This window comes from Lissotriton helveticus, chromosome 5_1 (assembly GCF_964261635.1).
Source record: "Lissotriton helveticus chromosome 5_1, aLisHel1.1, whole genome shotgun sequence".
NCBI classification, from domain to species: Eukaryota; Metazoa; Chordata; class Amphibia; order Caudata; family Salamandridae; genus Lissotriton; species Lissotriton helveticus.
The window spans coordinates 963,004,929-963,026,631 of NC_136065.1; the positions used below are offsets into that span (position 1 = coordinate 963,004,929).

A 21,703-nucleotide genomic window follows, 5' to 3' on the forward strand; every position below is an offset into this window, starting at 1 on the left:
GGAGGCTCCCAGTGAGGTTACAAGTAGTCTGATAAGTGTAATGTGGAGGAGAATAGAAAATGAAAGCATGCCTGAAGCTGGACACGGAACTGAGGACTGTTGGTTTTGTTCAACATAGATCACCAGGCCTCCATGCGGGTCATCTGTGGGCGGTGATCTTGATCCAGGGGACTTTACTCTCTCTGATCGTTTAACAATTTTCAGCTCAAACATTGTGGCTGACTTTAAAACCCTTTGGGTTTATTTTTACTACTTTCAGAACCTAAAAGGCAAAATAAAATCGACCATTTTACATATAGAAAATATCATGCCTAGGCATTCTTAAATATACTGCAGTCGTGCAATAATTGTGCATTAAATTAGGGAAATCTAGTTAAAGCTTCTTTAAAAACAACGTTAATGCGACTGCATTGGCTTAAGGAGACATAGGGAAATAGCAAGATAATATATACAAATATAATCTATACATACCTCTGGAAAAAATTCCTGTGGAAACTTTTCCTTCTCGAGCATTGGTGTGCTTTCTAACGTATCAGAGTAAATTTCTTTGCCAGTAACCTTTCGGTACTTTTTTGCTAAGATGAGATACAAAAGATCAGATTTACTACAAAAAATCACAAATATTGATCATGACAAAGCAAAAAAACAACATCATTTAATGCATCTCCTTCCTAAGGGTAGTTGTAAGTTTTATTGCCTTTGCCATATCCTGCTTCCCATTTATGGACTGCCCCATACAACATCTTTGCTCAGTAAATAATTCCTAGTGATAGCAACCCAAGATCAAATATATTTTGTTATCTGAACTCTGATCTACCTGGACGGTTCCTGTAAGAAGAAATATGTGTATCACTGAAAAACAAGTTACTAACTTCACAGCAGAAGGTAAATACAATGCTTGGCTGCCTCGTTACTGTAACAGCTAATTAACATACTCATTTTAATATTCTTCCTCCATTGCTTTATCAGAGTGACAACTTAAATAGTATTCCCTTAAATTCTCAGATCAAAGTTTGGACAAACAAGAGGGCTGTAATTAGCCCAAGACTCAGTATCTGTAGTGGCAGAAAAGCAAAATGCTCCTTCATTCTAAAGCTGAATTGGATGAGTCTCACAGTGCCGGTTAAAAAGGGCCCTGCTACAGAAGCCTGACAGGAAAGGTTTGGATAAATCTTTTTGTGTTTGTCACTCTCAAAATGCTAGCATTAAGTAAGATTTGTTTCTCCTGCTCTGTACGCCCCAAAAATGTATACATTTTAAGGATTTACAACATTTGTTGGAGATGCAAAGCTTTGTCCACAATACAGAAGGCCTTGAATTTATTTATTTTTTGTTGCAATTTTATATAGCGCAAACTCGATCTGAAGGTATTGGAACGCTTCACATGAGCACAGGTTACATTACACAAGGACACATTCATTTTTGGTAGGCACAGAGAGATTAAGTGATTTGCCCAGAATCACAGGATGTTGAGTGGATGCAGAGACTTGAACCTGGTTTCCCAGTTCCAAACTCGGCAGCTCTCATCGTTAAGCTACATCCTCTCCCCTGCTTCCATCTAGAGGTCAGTCAAAATGAGAGCTATGTGATTGCTCTTCTAGGCTCTTGTTACTAATATTTCTCTAGCATGAGAGACTGCCTTTTGAAGGACAGTAACTATGTTGGATAGGCCCCCAAACAGCTATACTGGTGTCTTGTTGAGACAGAATGTATGCTTGTGTTGCCTGTTGAAACCTGCACTTTGAATTAGGAGTTTAATATTCCTCAGAATATTTAAAGGATAATTTGATGACTTAATCAGTTTAGACTGACAGTGATTAGACTTACTGGAAGCATTCCTCCCAGGGCCTTTTGTGTTTGATCTAATTCCCTGAGTGGCAAGGGTAGGCCCAGACGTGGGTCTCATGCTGTCTGTGCCGCTAGAATAAAGCTGCACTCAACTGACCATCCCCAATTAAACATGTGCTTGAGTTGTTTATGTTACAATTCAGGGAAGACCAGGCAGTTCATACTGAACTGTTCCGCCTGAAGCAGGATCACGGCTGATTTGCATATGGCTGTGTCCAAACTGAGGTGGCATGGTGTGCAAACAAATGATGTGTTAGAATGCTGTTCCGAGTGGTTGCCAGTAGTTATACTTATTGCAAGCACTCCACCCATCACAGTGGCAGGATATGCCCAGACGTGGGTCTCGTTCTCACTGCATCTGGAACCAAGCGACACCTGTCGACGAGCCCCAATCAGGCATAAACTGGTCATCATTTGCATGTGCTCTTTTTCAGAAAGTTCATAGTGAAGAAGGGTCAAGACTGAGATGGCTGGGTCCAAACTAAGAAGTCATGGTGGGCAAGAGAGCATTTCAAGAGCTGTATCGCAGTTATTCCCCCCTTACCTTTTGTGTAATTAATCAACTTAGAGATGTCACTGTTAGGCTTGTGTCTAGAGTGAACTTTACAACTAGCATTGGTGTAATGATGGCTTTTCAATATGTTCAGCTTAATGAATATGAGGCCAGAAAACGTTCAAGCATGTTTAGTAGAATTTTGTAGTTTCCTCATACCATGCAAACCCCAGGGATAACTGAGTGCAAGAACATAGGTTAATGTGTATTTATAACTCTGGCATTAGGTCTCCCAGTAGGTCCATACACATGCGGAGCAGTGTGAAAGATTGAGCTTCTCAAGAAAGTTCTCCACAGGTCACTGAAGGAGAGGATGACCTCAAAGTTCCAATTTATAAACAAGCACTGGCAAAGCCTATAGGTCTCGCTTTGTCTGTGCTTGTATTTGGCAGCTATTAGCATTGCCATGCATTTTAATTTGAGCTGGCACTGGCAAAGTTAGAACTAAAGATAGCCACCTTGGAAGTACATTTTCTACAGTTCCAAGACAGCCAACATGTTTGCTTGTAGATGGAACTCTGTGGCCATTTTTAAATTATAAAAATTAATATTTAGCAATTTTTTAAACATTATTTCGGGTTGCCTGTTGTTATTAGTCTTGCCAATGCAATTTTAAAAGCATCTGACACTGGCAAAGCCATGAGCGATAAGCGTTGGATAGGGGCTGCGGTGAAGGCAAAGAAAGACAAGCTGGTAAGAGAAAGGCAGGGAAGAGAAAGGCAAGAAAGGGGAGAAAATGGTGGGGCAGGGGAAAGACAGTGCATGACACAGGGCAGAGCAGTAACCGTGTGCAGTATCACAAAGGTAAAACAGAAGATGTGCTTTATCATCGCAAGAGAGATAGAAAGATAAAGGTGGAGGACATGCACACCCACTCAGTTGTAAAACACAAATGAAGTTTAAAAAAAAGGAAAAAATGGTTCCCTGACATCAGCAGTGGAAGGATAAACTCAACCAATCAAAAAGAAGGATAGAGCCTAAATGCTTCAGAGCCATCGAAACTGGAGAAGAAAATGTAAATAGGTAATTAGGATATCCACTCATGACGAAACATAAAACCACTCTAAGAAGTATGAACTGGCAAATTTAGGTTGGTACTTTTTTTTTTTTTTTATTTTTTTTTTATTAACAAAGACCTTTATTTCGTCAAGTGGTTACACAGCGTAATGCCAACAACCTAACAGGCTGGCCGCTATATCATGTGTTCATGCTTAACACCGCATCATAAATCATTGAGGAAATTGTCAATAGTATACATTGTAATACGGTTCAACTAGAATGAGGTGTGGCCCCCGCAGCAGTTTCTCAGAAGGTAACGGTCTTTGGTGTTTCCAGTGTTTATAACAAAAACAAACAAAAAAACTGTTAGGAACAATCATGTGGTCATTTATAGATCAATACTTATTGGGTCTAGACATCTTCTCCAGATTTCTCACGGTAGAGTCCCCCCCAATCCCGGTACCTATCCTAAGGGGCGTGTACAAGTGCCGGTATGGAAGCCCTCGATGTGGTATCCCTCATAATCCCTGCCCCCCCAACTTGCGTAACATTGCAGAAAAGGGCCCCATTCCCATCCCCTGATCTTGCCCCCATCTTGAAGCGCACCCTCCGTTAGCCCTCTAGCTCTTCGTCATCCGACTCATCTTGGACATCTTCCGGTAAGGGGTCGCAAATCCCCCCTCTATAGTCATTCCATTTGGTCCAGATTTTATTCCATTTTCTCGGGCAGGCACGGTTCAAGTACACTGCCCTCTCTGTCAGCATTACCCTATCCATGTTTAAACACCAGAGTGAGTTGGTCGGCACTTCCGGCACCCCCCAGCGCTGTGCGACATCTCGCTTCGCTACCATCAATCCTATCGTTACCCAGAGTTGCCCATACCTGGAAAGGTCTGTAGGTTCCCATACATTTAGAAGGCACCTCTTTGGTTCTGGTAATAGTGTAGTTTCTAGTGTCTGTGAGATTGTTCGCAGTACCTGTTTCCAGTAGTCCTGGATTCGGGGGCAGTCCCATATGGTGTGATAGAATGAGCCCTCCTCCCCGCAGCCTCATAGGCAGTAAGGGTGTTCTATCCTGTTAATACGGTGTAGCATTGTCCTTGTGTAATATACCCTGTGTAGTATTTTGAGTTGAACTAGCCGTAGTCTTTCGGAGATGCCTACTTCCCTAGGTGACGCTAGCGCCCCATTCCATTCATGTTCATCCATGTCAGTAGTGTCTCCCTCCCATTTTGCCTTCAAGGTCAGTGTTGGGTCTGGCATGTTGTTGAGCAATTTGCGGTATACAAGAGAGGTTGCACGCTCCGCCATAAATTCTGTAAGGAGGCGATCCTCCAGCGGGGAAGATTCGGGCAAGTCTGTATCCATGGGCAGAGCTGCTAATAATGCGTGCCGTATCTGGATATATCTGTAGAGTTCCCTCTCGCTGAGTTCATACAGTTCTCGCAGTCTATTGAAGGGCAGCACCTCCCCCTGTCCCATAGATCGCCCACCGTAGATATTCCTATAGTGTCCCAGTGTGAAAATCCCTTGCTATTCCTCAAGTGACCAAGGACTCGAGAGTCCCATAGTGGAGTTAGTTTGGTGATTCTCCCTTGCCATCCCAGAGCAGCCGTCGCTTTATGCCAGAGTGTCACCGTCGGTCTGGTGGGTCCTAGTAAGGTGCGGATTTTACGACGGTCATATAATGGTGCCTACAAGCTGTCATTGCCCAGCTGCCCCCTGTCCGCCTGGAACGCCGGTTCCGCCTGAGAAGCGTGAAGCCATTGGTTGATGGGTTTAAGGTGCGCCGCCCAGTAATACAGTTGGAGGTTGGGTAGGGCAATACCACCGTCAAACCAGCCCCTGTGCAGTTTGGATTGTGCGATGCGGGCGGGGAGGGCACCCCATAAAAGGTTAGAGACCAATGCAGCGACCGTTCGAAAGAATTTAGGTGGTACCGGGTAAGGTGTGTTTTCTAGGACATACAAAAATCTTGGCAAGGCCATTATTTTGTAAAGTGCAGCTCGCCCCAAGAGCGTCAGCGGGAGTCCCGACCAGAATTTAACGTCTCGCTTGAGTCTCTCTAAATGGGGTTTCAAGTTTTTATCTATGAATTCCATGGGGTCTCTAGTGACGTGGATGCCCAAATATTTAAACAACGAGCCCGCTATCCTCAGGGGACAGTCCGCGTCTAGGGCTGGTTCCCGTCCTTTCAATACATATAGTTCCGATTTGCTCCAATTAAGTGTATAACCGGATATCAAGCCGTGAGCATCACAGAGATGTAGTAGGGCCGGCACCCCGCTGTCAGGGTTAGTTAAGTAGATCAGCATGTCGTCCGCATATAGGGACACCCGGTCCTCCCAACCCTCTTTCCAGCAGATGCCTCTCAAAAGGGGCGAGGTTCTAATAAGTGTGGCAAGGGGTTCCAGGGAGATCGCGAACAACAGCGGTGAAAGGGGGCAACCCTGTCTCGTTCCTCATCCCCAACGGTAACTCCCGTGAGATATGGCCATTAGCCACCACCCGGGCAACCGGGTCAGTGTATAACAGTTTGACCCATGCAACAAAGCGGGGACCAAAACCCATGCGGGACAGCGCCTCAAATAAATAAGACCATTCCACAAGGTCAAAAGCCATTTTGGCATCGAGGGCTAAAATCAATGCTTGTGACGTGACCGAGTCTGCCTTAGCCAGTACTCCCGCAATCTGCGCAGATTTAACGCCGTATTTCTGTGTGGCATGAACCCGGACTGGTCCGGGTGTATGAGAGAGGACAAATGGGGTAAGAGTCTGATCGCTAAGAGCTTGGCCAATATTTTAGCTTCCGCGTTCAGCAGCGAGATGGGGCGATATGAGGAGCATTCGTCAGGAGGTTTGCCTGGTTTGGAGATAGCCACTATAGTCGCTGCTCTCTGGTCTGGCGGGAGGCAACCCTTCTCTAGACATTCTTTAAACATCTCCAGCAAATGTGAGCTGAGGGTTTCAGGCATTGTTTGATACCACTCCACCGGTATCCCGTTAGGCCCCGTAGCCTTTCCTGGGTGCAAGGCATGAATAGCTAGTTGTATTTCATCAGCTGTGATGTCCGCTTCCAACTCACACGACACTTCCGTTGTCAGCGTCTGCACCTCAATCGTCGCTAGTACCTCCCTGGCCATTTCAGGAGTAATTACATGCTCAGGGGTGTACACCCTTTCAAAGTGGGACGCAAGCAGTCCTACAATTCGTTCCGGGCTAGTATGCAGCTCTCCATTTTCGTCCCTCAAACATTGGATTCCCCTCGAGTTCCCCTCCCGTTTGTCAAGCCATGCCAGGAGTTTCCCCGCCTTATCGCCTACCTCGTAGATCCTATTTTGAGTGTCTGTCAGTTGCCCTTTTACGTGTATGCGCAAGTGATCATTATATAGCTGTTGTTGTAACGCCAGTGCATGTAGGGAGGATGGAGTGGGGTGTTTTTCGTGTTCCGTCGTCAATTTCTGTAAAGTTAAGTCCAGATCATCTAGTTCCTGAGAACGTGCCCTTTTGTAACCTGTAATGGTGTTTATAGCTTGTCCCCGCAATACTGTTTTAAACGCCTCCCAGAGTACCTCCGAGGAGCGCACGGAATGGATATTTTCAGTGAAATACTGTGTTGTTGCATGTTGAAGAGCCTTGCGGACCTGGGGTATCTTGAGGTAAGTAGCCTGTATGGGATATATGCGAGTGTGTGTACGTTTCTGGGAAGAGAGTGTGAGGGTGAGTGGGGAATGGTCCGAGATTCCTCGAGGGTGAAGCGTCATTGTATCTACGTGTCGAAGACCTTCCCCAGGGTCAGGAAGTGGTCTATCCTCGATAGACTCCCATGTACCGCAGAATGGAAGGTGTATTGTTTCGCACTGGGGTGGAGGTGTCTCCAGATGTCAATCAGGCCCATGGCAGTCAGGAATCGTTGGAGGCGGGGGATCCCCCCTGTGGGTATCGGCGTCGGAAACCAGTCAAGGTGTGCATCTAAGATAGCGTTGAAATCCCCCCCAATAATAACCTCCCCCTCAGGAAGAGCCAGAAGAAAGTCACCCAGTTTTGGGAGGTGTACCGAATGTAGTGCCGGTGGAATGTATACCGAAACTAGGTTGAGGAGATTCCCCTCCCACTGCCCCTGCAGGGCTGCGAAACAGCCTTGATCGTCGGTTTTAGTGAGTAGGGGGATGAATTGTGTGTTTTTGCGTATCAGGATGCCGGTCCCTCTGGAGCCCGACGTGAAGCCCGAGTGGACTATCATCTTGTAGCCTCGTCTATCCATGGCCTTGGTGGCACCCCCCGTTAAGTGAGTTTCTTGCAGTAGCGCTATCGTGGGTTTTAGTCTCGTAAGTGCGGTTAGTACCAGCCCCCGTTTCACCTTGTCTCCCAGCCCTCTCACGTTCCAGGTCATGAGGCGCAATGAGGGACACCGTGTCTCAACACCCACTCCACTCCCATCAGGAATTGGAACGCCAGCCATTATATATTATGGGGTTCATAGTGCAACTATGGGCAAGCGCGGTATCCGCGCCATGAGCGCAGTCGGTTATGCAAGTGTCAAAGGTTCCGCTGGGAGCGATACATCCCCTCTCGCTCCTCTCGCCTTTTCTTGAGTCATATGGAAGTCTAGTTCCCTTCTTTGACCGTGTAAGTGTGTTCCTAACTTTAACAAAACCATCCTCCCCCCAACTCCCCCTCCCTGCATCCCTGCCTAACGGACTTTCAACTGCCCGCCTCCCCAACTGAGCAGAGCGCTTTACCCATCCCACAACCAGAGTACTTGCGTGTATGGGGGAGAGTGTCTCCCCGAGCAGGCGGCATCCCCGCATGCTTCCGGAGTAGTTTCGCCAGAGTCCAAAAGCAGCTTCTAAAGGATGCGTCGACGATCAACAGTCTTCACCGAAGCCATTATCCGAGTAGGGGTCATTCCTCTCCGCCAGCTCCCGCAAAGACATGTGATGGCGAGCCCTCTACTCCTCTTCGACCGGATGATTGTGAGCCTGTCCCGCTGGTCACTCCGCGGTCGTGATTCTGTCTGGGTGGTTTCCGCTGTCGGTCCACGGTGCGCCATCCCTCCAACCAGTCCCGGGCAGCGTCCGGGGTGTCGAAAAACCACACTTTTTTGTCCGCTACAACTCGCAAGCGGGCCGGAAATTGCATCGAGTATTGTAGCTCCTTTTCCCGCAGTGTTTTTTTAACTTCCAAAAACGTCCTCCTCCTCCTGGAGACCTCCGCCGTGTAGTCCGGGAAGAATGCTATTCTCAAGTTTTGGATCTGGATGGCCGGCGCCACTCGTGCGGCCTGTAAGATGGCGTCGCGGTCTCTGAAATTGAATAGCCGTGCCAGTATTGGCCGAGGTGGTCCTCCTGTCTTAGGCTTCCCCCCCGGCACCCTGTGGGCCCGCTCCACCGAGAAGAAATTCGACAGTCCCTTGGGCTGAAGCCTGGTTTTGATCATGTCCTCCACATAGAGGTCCATCGCCCCCGTATCTTCCGATTCTGGTACCCCCAAAATTCGGACATTGTTGCGCCGAGAGCGCCCTTCCTGGTCATCCAGTTTGTCACAAAGCAGTTTGTTGTCCGTCTGCAATCATTCCATAGCCGTCTGCAGTTCGGATACATCTTCGACCAAGGATTTGGTGACAACTTCCATCTGTTTGACCCTTTCGGACATTTTGTGGAGGTCTGCCCGTATCAAGGTGACCTCGGTGGCTGTAGCTCCCACTGTCGCTTGCACCTGCGCCAATGCTGCCAAGACGTCCTCGATAGTGGCCTTTTTGTTCCCCTCCGACTCCGTCGTCTTCCCCGCCGTCTTGCGTTGCTCCTGGGGTGGAGAGTGCCTTTCATAGGTGAATTTGTCCAGCTTGGCCTGGGTGGCATTCTGTCGGGGGCCTCTGTGTGCCATGATTCAGTGCGTGCCCGGGTCAGGGCAGGCCGGACACCCGCCGGTTTGCAAGGTCTGCTGTGAGGGGAGACAATGACTCCTCTTGCGCCTGTGGTTGCTGGATCTGTCCACAATCGCCACGCGGGGTAATGCAGGGCGCTGTGCACACAAATTGTAAGTGGTGCGGTTCCTCACCCTGCCGCAGATCAAGTCACGCTGTTCATAGGTCCTATGTTTGGCGGGGCGTTGCGGGTCCGGATAGGTTCCTGGGCGCGTCCCCGTGTGCCACTGACATGAGGCGCCCCCCCGGCGTGTGTGTCTCTGATGGTCCCTCTGCCCTGGACCGGGTCGTATTAGGAAAAGGGGGGGGGGAGGGTTGCTTAGCCCCCGCCGATCGCGGCTGCCGCTGTCCGTCCGTCCTCGAGGGTGAGTCAGTCCAGGTCGCGGAGTCCCCTGCACTCACTCGGGACCCCGGCCCGACCACCGCCAAACGGGGGCCGCCGCTTCAGGGAGATGGCGCGCGTCCAGCGCCGAAAAATGGCGGCTCTGCTTTCGTGACCTGCGGCGTAGAGTGCACCCCTGGGTCTGTTCCTACGGCCCCCTCGGCCGCTGCTGGAGGTTGCGGAGTTCCGCCCGTGCTCCCGGGCTCCCGTGGAGAAGGTCACGGATGTCTGGGCAATACTTCCGAAGAGCCGGCACTTCCGGCCAATCACGGCCGCCGAGAGTCCACTTCCGGCCGGTCACAAAGGTGACTGCGGCTCCGCTGCTTGCAGGCTGTTGTTAGGCCCCACCTCTCCTCAGGCTTCGTCGAGCTCTCTGGGTCTGCAGACTCGCCTTGTCCGTCTCAAAATTGCAGCGCTGGATGCTGCAAGGACTCCGGTTCTAGTCCACCCCTTCTGGCACCTTAAAATTCAGGATAGCTATAACGGATTTAAGCGGGAAGCCACAGCTGCTCGGGAGCCTCACTAATCTGCTGCCGCCATCGTTGGCTGCTAGCCACGCCCCTCAGGTTGGTACTTTTAATAGCAAAGCATGTAGAATCTATTCCTAATAGTTTCTCATGGTTATCTACATCAAAGACCTCTTAGAAGTACAGCAACAATAGAGGACAGGTTTTGATCTAGTCCATTATATGCGCAATCTCATCAGTACCATAGGAATCATTGAGTATAAAACTAATTTATGGCACAAATCTAATTGTTGGTTAGGTGGAAGGCTGTCGTAAACCATATATTGTAATTCGTTGACTACTGTTTTCTTAATTAATTTCCCCGGAAAACATTTTATGAGCTTGCCCAAAGTTTATTAGCTTTCTAGACCAAGTCCAATTTCTTTAGCAGTGAAAATCTAAAGTTTCCCTGAATACTTTCCTAATGTGTAGTTGCAAATCAGCGGCACATTATTTGTATACTTTTGCCAAGTCATCTGCTGAAGAAGGTTTAATTAGGGGGCGGTCTTCTGGATCAAATAAAGACATATTTCTTTTAATGCCGACAATGTCTGTGACCTATTTCTTGAACTTATCTGTGGCGATAGTGTGTCCTTTTTTGAAATCAAATATAATTTTACTTTTCTTTCATATTCTGTTTAAAAGTTTCATATTTTGAAGATGATCACGCCATAATTCTGGAGGTAATTTAAATGTTCATTTAGCACCATTCTCTCCAATATGTTAAAAACCTAGTGCTTCCATTGGACGTAGACTTGTCTCTGTGTGGGACTGGCCCAAGTCATGCCGAGGGCCACTCTCTTTATACCATCTTTCCACCTTTTACCATCTTTACCATCTTATACCAAATTTCCTAAACCAACTACTCTTCAGTCCCTTTAAAAAGCATTGAATCACCCTTACACCAAGACTCAAGATGATACACGATGTCTATGATTGTACAGTATATCGTACTATGCCTTATATGTCATGATGTTATTGAACTGCTGACTCTGCTTGGTTTTTATTTCAATAAAATATTATTTTAAAATGCATTGAATCCTTAGCTGCCCTAGAACTAATCTGTCACTTTCAGAGGCCATTAAAATGAAAGGGTAGAAAAGCATCTCCTCTGACTTTTAAACGCTACAACCAAACATTTTGCTTCCTGGCTGACATCCTCAAAGAATTATCATGCTGCCTGGAACACGCTTTGGAACAACTGGTGTTGATAAAGAAGCTCAATTTTAAAATTGGAATACAAAGCTAACTACTATACCGTCTTTAGCTTGCCTAGCTTAGATAAATATGTACTCCTTATGCTGTCAGATCTGCAAGATCTGAAGAGAAACATTATATTCAACTGATCCCTTGATCGGTGCAATTCTGTGACTTTCTTCTTTCATTCCAAGATATGCGTCTCGGAAAAATGCATACATTAACATTAAACATCCATCCTAACTTATATTGATACTTTAACCCCAACAGCAAAACAATAACATTTTCATAACTTAATTTCAGCATTTAGGTTGCATTTTGAGAGGTAGTCATTAAGAGCTGCCCATCAGGCTCCCCTCAAGAGCTAATATCCCTTGACTTAATGAAAGCCTCTTGTCAGTTGTCCAGACAGATATTTGTAACATTGCAAGTTCATCTAGCATTAGCCGAATACTTCTACACCTTCTTTGTTGCCAGCCATGGCAACCCCTCTTGAAGAACACATCCTTGGTTCCTGCTACACCTGACAATTACTGTCCAATCTACAAGTAAACCTTATCAATATTGCTGTAGAGCGCTTGGGACTTCAACAAGATATGGCACAATCTTCAGGCACAGTTGTATTCGACCATGAGGACGTGTGTGGTATTAGCAACCTTAGGCTTCAATATGATTATGGAAGATCTCATCTCCGAACTCATTAGATTAATCCATGGTAATCAACACAGTTGATCATCAGATCATCTTTATTTACTTCATGAAGTTGGAAGCCAGGATTTAGCTCTGAAGCGGAAGAAAGGCATTTTCGTCAGTCACACCCAACAGGCAGCTTTAGCTCCCCTGGCCTCCACATTGAGGCCCCAACCCTATAACATGACCCAGGACTTTGCAGTCTTTTTACATCTTCTCAATTGATGTCTACAAGATCCAATCCTGGGATTCACATACAAAGGAATGCTGATGACACTAAATTAATACTAGAGGAAAAGTCCTCATGGCCTCAGTCTCAAAGCTTTAGTCTTGCCTAAATGCATGTGATGTACAATGATCATTCTGCAGTATCAGGATGGCTTTGTGAGTACTCTCACCCAAGAGCTTTGACATTGATGATATGCTCTGAGTAGGAGAGTGTGCTGCAGAAGCCTAAAATGGTGTGTCTTTCCCAAATGACATTGGGGCCTGGGTCTGGCCTTCGGTGGTGAAATCCAAGACAAAGGTTTCCACAGACATTTGATTTTAAAAAGTCTTGGTACAATCAATACCTACAGTTTTGTTCAGACCCAGACACTAAAGTGCACAATCTCTGCACAATACTTGCAATAGCACCAATATGTTTGATGACCATGCCCAGCTCTAGGAACACAGCACTCAGGAGCAACAGGTCTGGCTTTCAAGGAGACTGTTTGCTGACCTCTTAAGGAAATACTTGGTTTGAATTAGTTACATTGTATACATGACATTGGGGAGGTACAGCCCAACACCATAGCTACTCTCTGTTTCTCAGACTTCCATGTTCTATACTTCAGTAAGACAGTGCAAGCAACATTACGAAGGTTATGCTGTTCCTCAGTATAGTATTTAGTATTAATAGGCTGAGTCTCACAAGTCCTGAAACCAACCAAGCCGGAAAAAATGGAAAGTGATCCTTTCTATATTTCAATGTCGCTCGACGATACTGTAAAACAGTTCTGGATATCACAACTTCTTGCAGGACAAAACTGTTAAAAGTAACCTAGCCTTCCGCCAGGTCAGTGACTGCCATTGAAATAGTTCAGATATGAATCACCCCATACAACATTACTTTTGGGCCAACTTTGAGCCTAGGAATCCTTTTAAGCTGGATGTTGGGCAACCATGACAACAATGGCTATCAAAGACTTAGTAAGCTTCCTAACAATGAGTTACACTGTTTGAATGTACTCATCTCATCCATAAGAGAGTGGGTGATTGTAAATTCTCTCTTTCCAGCTGTGCTTGATTCTCCTCGCAGATATTATAACTGGAAAATATTACTGAAATGTATTACAAATTCTGAAACTCTTGATGCTCTTCACTATGGGACAGTTGCAAAAATAAAATATTGGATTTGGCTTCCCTGTATCAGAGGGGCATGTAAATTTGTAGAAGATGCTTATCCATGTGGGAGAGTATTGAAACCCAGCACACCTGTGTCTTCTCTGCAAAGAAGCTGCCCTTATTAACAGTGTACCCCAGTTATAAGTCTAAATATATGCAGAAAGCATATCATGTTTGGGCCATCAAACATTGTTGTCATCAGTCGTTCTTCCATAGTGCTGAATTAACTACACTCCTTGCTCTTGACTCCCCCAGTATTTAATAATATTCTCCAGGTTGGAGGCACCTACGTTCTGAAAACTTACTTGAACATAAGCTGCTGGGGAGTGGTTTTCATGAAAGGAATATCAGCAAATTTATGCATGAAGGGGATTTGTCAACCGTGGATCACAAAAGAGTTAATCAATTTGAATCTTTTGAGGGACAGCTAAGCTTTACAATAACAAACGCTGTGAGCCACATATTGGTCCCATTTTACGAGCCACGCATTGTACCCAATTTACATCCAAGGAAATTTAAATTGTATTATTATTCAAATGCAGCTGTGGAATGCAAAAAACGTTATAATTTTGTTTGTTTTTCCACTGTGTTTTTTTTCAGGAAACCTTTTTCCATACTTCCATAGATTTTGGTGGTAAAACGTTTCCATTCATATATTGAATAAATGTACCTTTGCCTTAGCCTGAGTACATCTGTTTGAGTGTTGTGGTGGGAAACTACCAGCAAAACATTTGAATGTTTTTGGGTTTCCTCCAACAACGGTAGACTCATCCTGAGCAATCTTCCGGCAAGACCCGATTTGCTCATACAAAAATTCCCTCTCATGGTAGGAACTTCAGTGTAATCAAATGGCGTTTACAAGAGTAAAATCCCGCAATTCATGATTCTGTTATTGGGAACTTGTCCTCGTAGATGTTCCTACGCTTAGATGCACCATTAGCTTTAGGAACCAGCCCCATAATGATTAGCAAGTCAACATTGCTAAGGAATATTAATCTTTTCCAGCAGTACTATCTCTTACAAATATTCAGCCACCATCTCAGCAGATCTAACTCTTGTTGCAAAGTTGTTGCTTAGCGTTCCGCAAATACTTATATTGATACTAACAGCATTGGCAAAAAAATATTTTACGCAAAGCTGACACACACTGAGCACGGTGAGGTGCCCTAAGGTAAATGTTTTTTCAGGATGACTGTGCTGCAAACTAAGTGTTGATGGGCCTTTCTTCCATTTAAAGTACCTCACCAATGCTTCGTGGACAACGTAGGCATATCATCCTGTGACATCACACTGACTCACGTCTGTGGCGTGGCCACTCTGACCTCAAAGCAGGATTCTTGGAGGCATTCTTAGTGATATACCATAATTCTCTTCATTGAAAATGTGCATATTTCTCTGTGAATTTATGTAATGGGCATCCTCACCAGCTGAATGTCTTGTCTCTTGCTAAGATAGTCAGACTTCTTTTTGCTATACTTACCAACTTCATTTACAGATATGAAACTAAAATAAGTACCTCCCCTACTTGTTTAAGGCGCATCGTCTTGAGATATAAAAACTCCAGCGGTGGATACTCAGCAGTTGTACATCTAACCAAGTAGGAAAACCCGCCCCGGGATGGGTATCTCATGGTCGTAACAGAACAGAAAGGCCCATAAATCCACTGAATGCATGAGGGGATGACGTGAGGTTGCATACTGAAACTAATATCATTTTTTTTTAAGTGAGAGCCCCTAAATTAAAGATGACCTGCATCACACTGCTTATCATCATACAGTATTTTTAAGTACATATCTAGCTCTCTTACCTATTTCTACTGCGTCTAAACGGATGCTCATAATGAGTGATGATGTGCTCTTTTTATATTACCTACAGATATCCGCACATCTCAGCAGTGAGCAATTAACTCAATGAGCCATCCTGCCAGATTAGTGGGGGAAAAAATCGTTTCACAGAAAGTTACAATTCAAATAGAGGTTTCTGTTTATTAAGGAACTTAATTGACTTGAGCAAATATTTTCTTTGACCAGGCCCTGGTGAGGAATATTACCTTCATGATCTAGGGACATGCAGAAGAGGGTGGAACTGACAGAAAAGTATGCCTGAAAAAGAGGGAAGATGGGACCACGAGGTTGCAACATGGAAGACAACATCATTAAAGGCAAGGAGATGCTGCTTCTACCCACACTCCTTTGTAGCTCCCTACTAACACAACGTTTCCAGAGCATCTGTTTGAGGTGAAAATCAGGACAATGTGCTTGTGGTATTATCAGCGGGTGCTGACCCTTCCACTTGCTGAGCTAAACAGTAGGAGGGAAGGAGTGCTGCTAATTAGCAAGTGAACTACCAGTGCAATGGACTGCAGGGTAAAAATACTCATATTCTATTAAGTAAATACAAGTTTGATGTTTCGTAATTTATATTTAAGTGTTTTCATTTTGAAAATATTTTTTACATTAAATTTACTTTGGCCTGAGAAATACAAGACATCAGAGATTTGATCCTCTGAAATAAAAATAATCACTGCATAATACAAAATACGGAAATGTTGTTCATTAAGGAGAAAAACAATTGTCTCAAATGACTCTAAATAGTGCTGAGTAAGCCTTTCCAGATCCAAATCCTAACACTAGGACATATGCACTTTTGGATGCCTGTCTGTAATGGAAAGTGAAACATTGTCTTTCAAACTCACCTTTAAGCAAACCAACTGCTTAACATTCCACACTTGTAGCTGAAGGGGTCAATACCACAGATGTTTGCACCATCCAGGACAAGCTGTGTTTATGAGATTTGTGTCAAGAAAGGAGTACCCATAAAACATGTTGTGGTCACAAAGTCATAACAATGCTTGGAGACAGTGGGAAATGCTCTGTATTGTGGAGAAGCCCCAAAAAGGCAGCTGAAAACATTCAACTGAGGTTTAAAAAAAAGTCATGAAGTTGTGTTCGCACAATTTCTTACACTATCTGCCATGTTCAATAAGGTGATGGATTGGTTCTGGATGCCAGTTGTGTTATGCTATATGATTGGACTTGTGAGACTGTGCCAATCTATCACATATTCAGCCATTTGAGCATACATGTAGTGGACTCAGTCGTGTTTATGTGTAAAATCATTTAGAGCAAACAGTAAGCTGGCTGTCGACAAGCCGGTGCGCAGATAAGGCCACTGCAAAATATTGATTTCTGCCATTCTCTGAAGGGAAGATTGTTGTTCTTTCTAATTGAGTCTGTAAACTGAGCTTCCACAGGATGGCACCTCTAGTCACAAAGCAATGCCTCCCCCCTCAGACGTTTGACTTAATCTACACCATTTCACAATAGATATTCACCTATAAATTTATTTTCAGGCAGTAGTGTTTGATACTTATGCTCAATTTTAATATCTCTAGGGAGGAAAAAAGAGGCTCAAACTGGATCCTCTTTACAACACTGCAGCCCTGTCATGTTAGAGTCCAATGCTTCTAGAGGTTGGCGTCAACGTTCTCCACCGTCTGCATCCATATCTTTGCTGGTAATTTTGCTGGAGTTTTTAGCAGTAATGATAAAAGCTCAGTCAGCTGAGGTGGCACTGATAGTGCTAAAACAGACTGACAACTTGGGCAAGGAGAAATAGCGTGGACATTTATTTATACATGCGTTTCATAAAGAATGTCCCAGGTCAGTGTTGGGCAATAGAGTGTTTGACACCAGTGCTTAATTTAAGCCGGTGGTTGTGGAGGGCAAGGGGGCACCAGCCCTCATTCTTGGGTTCCAGAACATATTTTTCACCATCAGACTTTGACCCAGCATGAGAGAGAGAGAAAGGCAGAAAATGGAGAAAGAAGAACAGAGAGAAAGAAAGGATAAGAGCGACAAAGGGAGAAATCACAAATTACAAAAAAAAACACAGGAGTGAGATAAGGAGACAGCATGTGTAGGGTGGTGGATGAAAGAGGCATGAGGAGGAATCAAGAGTAAATCTCCTTGGCCTTTCGCAAAACAGACATTCAGCAATGCCAGCAGCAGGTTTTTGAGAAAGGCTTTCTGCCTTGACGCTTATTCCTTTACAAATTAAGCACTGCAAAGTTGACATAGATACGTAAGTTAACAGTGACAGTTGGTGCAAAAATGTACTTCTAACAAGTAGAACTTGAAATAAAGATTAGAAACAAAATTGAGTGGACAATGAATCAACAAGAACAAAGTACACATATGTACAGCACCATTGATACAGTCAGGAAGAGAAGGAGCTCAGATGGATTGGAGGAGAGTTCTATCAGTCAGCAAAAATAGTAGAGTCCTTTAGAAAGTCAAAGGTTGCTATGCACTGAAATAAAATCCATTGCGCCTACACTTTGAAGGCTTCAAAGACAGATTTAGTAGTGCAAGCAATGTCTATAATCAATCAGACTCTTTCGGGGACAGGGCCCAAAGCAGGGAGCCTTAGGATCGGGTCCTCCACTTGATGGGAGTATACTCAGATGGTGTTACGTTCAGACAGACCATTCTCCGACAAGCAGCCTAACTGACTATTGTAGACGCATGTTGTGATGAATCTATACCCTAATGATACTCCTAGGTGCAGTTCTCATCCACTTCCAAACCTACACTGTATGAACGGATAAGGCCATCAAGCCTACTTAAATTTTTGTTAGTACGCACTCATGGCAGTGAGTTGGCGTTGGGACACCATTCTGTACTTGCAGTTACTGCAGTCACATGAGTTCTCAGACTAAAATATTTTTACCACACCAATGTAAGACCAGAGTTACAATAAATTGTTGATCACCCTTTACTCAAAGAGATAACACTGCACACAGAATACATAGACAATCATGAGTTGAAGGTCATATGTTGGAGGTTCCTTTAGCTCACGTGCAGGTACTTTAAACCAGTGCAGAACAGCACAAGTATCGATAAGGTTGCATTTGTGACCTACATCCATTTGTACATCTCATACAACTATCCACTTGCAATCTATATACCGTCGCAATCAAAGATACCAAGTCCCAATAATCCCGCGTTGTCCATAAAAAGTCAAACAATGGCCGGTGTTCCCATTACTTGGGAAGAATAGATGTAGTCTCTCAGTGAAATAGACCGAAATAAATCAAGCTCAGCCACTATTCATTTGATTGAAACCACCAAATATGAATGCGCCGGACCCATTAAACCACCCAAAGGTGGGGACAAGGACTCTGAGCGCCTCCTGACCCTTCATTAAAACCGACCACATCATTCTTCCCTGGGATTCCAGCATCTGATTTTTCAGAAACTCAATGAGAGGTAATGATTCTTTAATAATGTATCTGAATTTTTCCTTGGGCAGCCTACATTAGTGAAGGCGGCTGATGATGGCTCCTATGATTTATGACGCTCACACCTCTGATTTCACTATCCATAGAAGTGTCATTCAAATATTTTAGTGCAGGAAGACCCCATACCCCCAATTACAAGAACAGACACATTTTGGCTCGCTCGTGCCGAGTAAAAAAATTAATGAATCTGTATAAATTGATGCAATTCGTTTACTTCACAGTTATTGCCACTTCAATGACGTGTCAAATTAAAGTGATGTAAGAAGAAGAATTAATGTGATCTGGCTCAGCAGCCTCTCTGAGCTTTTGTGGGTATAAGGAGGGACGGGTCACAATTTCATTTATACGGAGGAATGTAACTTGGAAATACTCCCTGATGCCTGTCTGGAGGAAGCAGACCTGCCCACCTCACAGCAGGTGAGAATCCTGACACAAAAGTACCAATGGGATGGCGAGGGCATGAATTTCATGGCGACAAACATCTTCATAGAAATAAATGTTTTAACTTCCTTGGTTTTTGAACAATAGTATATTCCGTGTGATTTTCCAAAAAGTGCAAATGATTAACTACTCCAGGCAAAATGTATCTTTTCGACGCACGCCATTTCAATCACGGTGTGTAATGCGTTTGCCACTTTGTGTCATAAATATCTGCCAGCCACATCTGTATGGCTACAATCTATTCAGAGCTGAATACTTTGGAAAGCAAAATAAGGAAGGCAAATGAACCTAAACAAAGGCCGAATTTTTTATTTTTTTAACAGGATTTAGTAGGCTTTCTCCTCAAGGTTTTGATGTGTTGCGATGTGATGCAAACGGGAAACGGCCACTACAATGCGGCCGTTTCCACGAAAACCTTTACCACGCATGCGTGGTAACAACGACAGCCTTTACCACGCATACCTTTACTACGAGATACGTAGTAAAGGCATGTGTGGTAAATGCAAAAAAAAAAAAAAAAAGGAGGGGTTTGGGGGTCTCCCCCCAAAAAATAAAAAATAAAGCGTGGGATGAAAAAGGGGGGTGAGGGGTTCTCCCCCCTCCCAAAAAAAGTGCCCGAAGCTGAAGCAATCAGCGTCGTTAGAGAGGAAGCGGAAATAAACTTTCGCTTCCTCTTTACGACGTACGACTGACGTGACCAACGAAGATGGAGAGGAGACGACTTAAATGGTAAGGGGAATTTTAGTTTAAAAAAAAAAAAAAATAAGGGTTAAGGGCAGGGGTAATTATAAGGAGTGGGGGCCAGGGGTCATGTAAGGGGAGAGGTATAACATTTAACACGAGTATGCCCTCACCATGCATACATTTACAACGAAAATCATTGTAAATCTATGCGTGGTAAAGGAATATTCGTGGTAAAGGTGATGCGTGGAAAACGAATTCCGTTGTAACGAATGCGTGGTAAAAGGCATGCGTTGTAACGGAATTCGTTGTAACAACATGCAACCGATGTAAACGTGCTTCTGTGCTATCGGGCAATCTTGCATTGCCATCACATTTTCACTGTGTGACGCATGCGCTCTCGAGGGCTGCTGCCTCTAAAAAAAAATAAGGGGTAATTATAAGGAGTGGGGGCCAGGGGTCATGTAAGGGGAGAGGTATAACATTTAACACGAGTATGCCCTCACCATGCATACATTTACAACGAAAATCATTGTAAATCTATGCGTGGTAAAGGAATATTCGTGGTAAAGGTGATGCGTGGAAAACGAATTCCGTTGTAACGAATGCGTGGTAAAAGGCATGCGTTGCAACAGAATTCGTTGTAACAACATGCAACCGATGTAAACGTGCTTCTGTGCTATCAGGCAATCTTGCATTGCCATCACATTTTCACTGTGTGACGCATGCGCTCTCGAGGGCTGCTGCCTCTGGAGGCGACAGTGAAGAGGAAAACAAATGCAAAATATTGTCTGCTCAGGAACCCCTACTAGCCCACAGGTATTGCAGTTGAAGTAAGCATAGGTATTGAAGTAGGAATACATGTAGGCATTTATTGTGATCTCAACTACCAAGACAGATGAGAAGAGAGAATCCAGGCATCATACTTATCTACAATCAGGTGGACATTGATATTAGTTCTAAATTTGTGAACACTTCGCAAATTGTTTCACTTCTATTTCCATTATCTTTCTTATGTACTTTTGTGCGCAGAGTGATGCATATATCTTAAGAACTGGTAGGAAAATCAACAATATGAGTCCAAGCACCAGTACCTGCTTTGATCCATTATGAAAATTAAATGATGTAATGAAGCCACCCACCATCAAAGTATCAAAACCAGCCTTTAGCCACTTATAGGTCTTTCCAAAGGACTTACCTTTAAAGTCAAACTGATATGCATTTTTCAAGGATTCATGCAGAAAGTAGAAGTTTCCTAGTGCCTGTAGAGAAAAAAAAGATGAATTGAAATGTGATTTATAATATTAGAGCAACTTTCATAAGGTCCATTTTAGCTTTACAAATAAATAATAAACATTGGGGAAAACATTTTTCAGCCTCAGTCAAATATTCTGAAAAACTTGGTAGGTATAAGCTTCAGACATGATATAGCGCCTACAGGGGTGACAATGAAGAGAATGACTAACAGAATACTTTTCTTTAACTAATCAATCACATTTTTGTTAGCAGGCTCTTTCCTTCTGTAACTGTTTTGGGAGTTTGGAGACCCGTATGAAAAGGTTGACTTGAATTCACTTGTCTGTGTTTTACAATTTGCAGGCGGTAGCAACAAAGTAGTCAATTTGTATTGCATTTCCCCCACCAGCAAAACAGACACTTTCATAATAAACAGCAAATAATACCCACTTAGATTCCAACAATGATTACTGAATCCAACACAAAAGGCATGAATAGAATTATAAGCCTGAGCTCCTGATCCAGAAATATTATGACCACTAAATTCTAAGATGAC

At 44.2% G+C, this 21,703-nt stretch overlaps 1 protein-coding gene across 2 annotated transcripts in view; it reads right to left on the bottom strand.

Annotated features, from left to right (window-relative positions):
• Window positions 1-21,703, bottom strand: part of INPP5A (inositol polyphosphate-5-phosphatase A) — a 1,643,294-nt gene that overhangs the window by 682,307 nt on the left and 939,284 nt on the right. For both annotated transcript variants that reach the window (XM_078643463.1, XM_078643462.1), the window contains exons 5-6: window positions 21,110-21,173; window positions 472-575 (exon numbers count right to left, since the gene is read on the bottom strand). In XM_078643463.1, coding sequence (XP_078499589.1) covers window positions 472-575; window positions 21,110-21,173 — 168 coding nt within the window. The remainder of the gene's footprint in view (window positions 1-471; window positions 576-21,109; window positions 21,174-21,703) is intronic.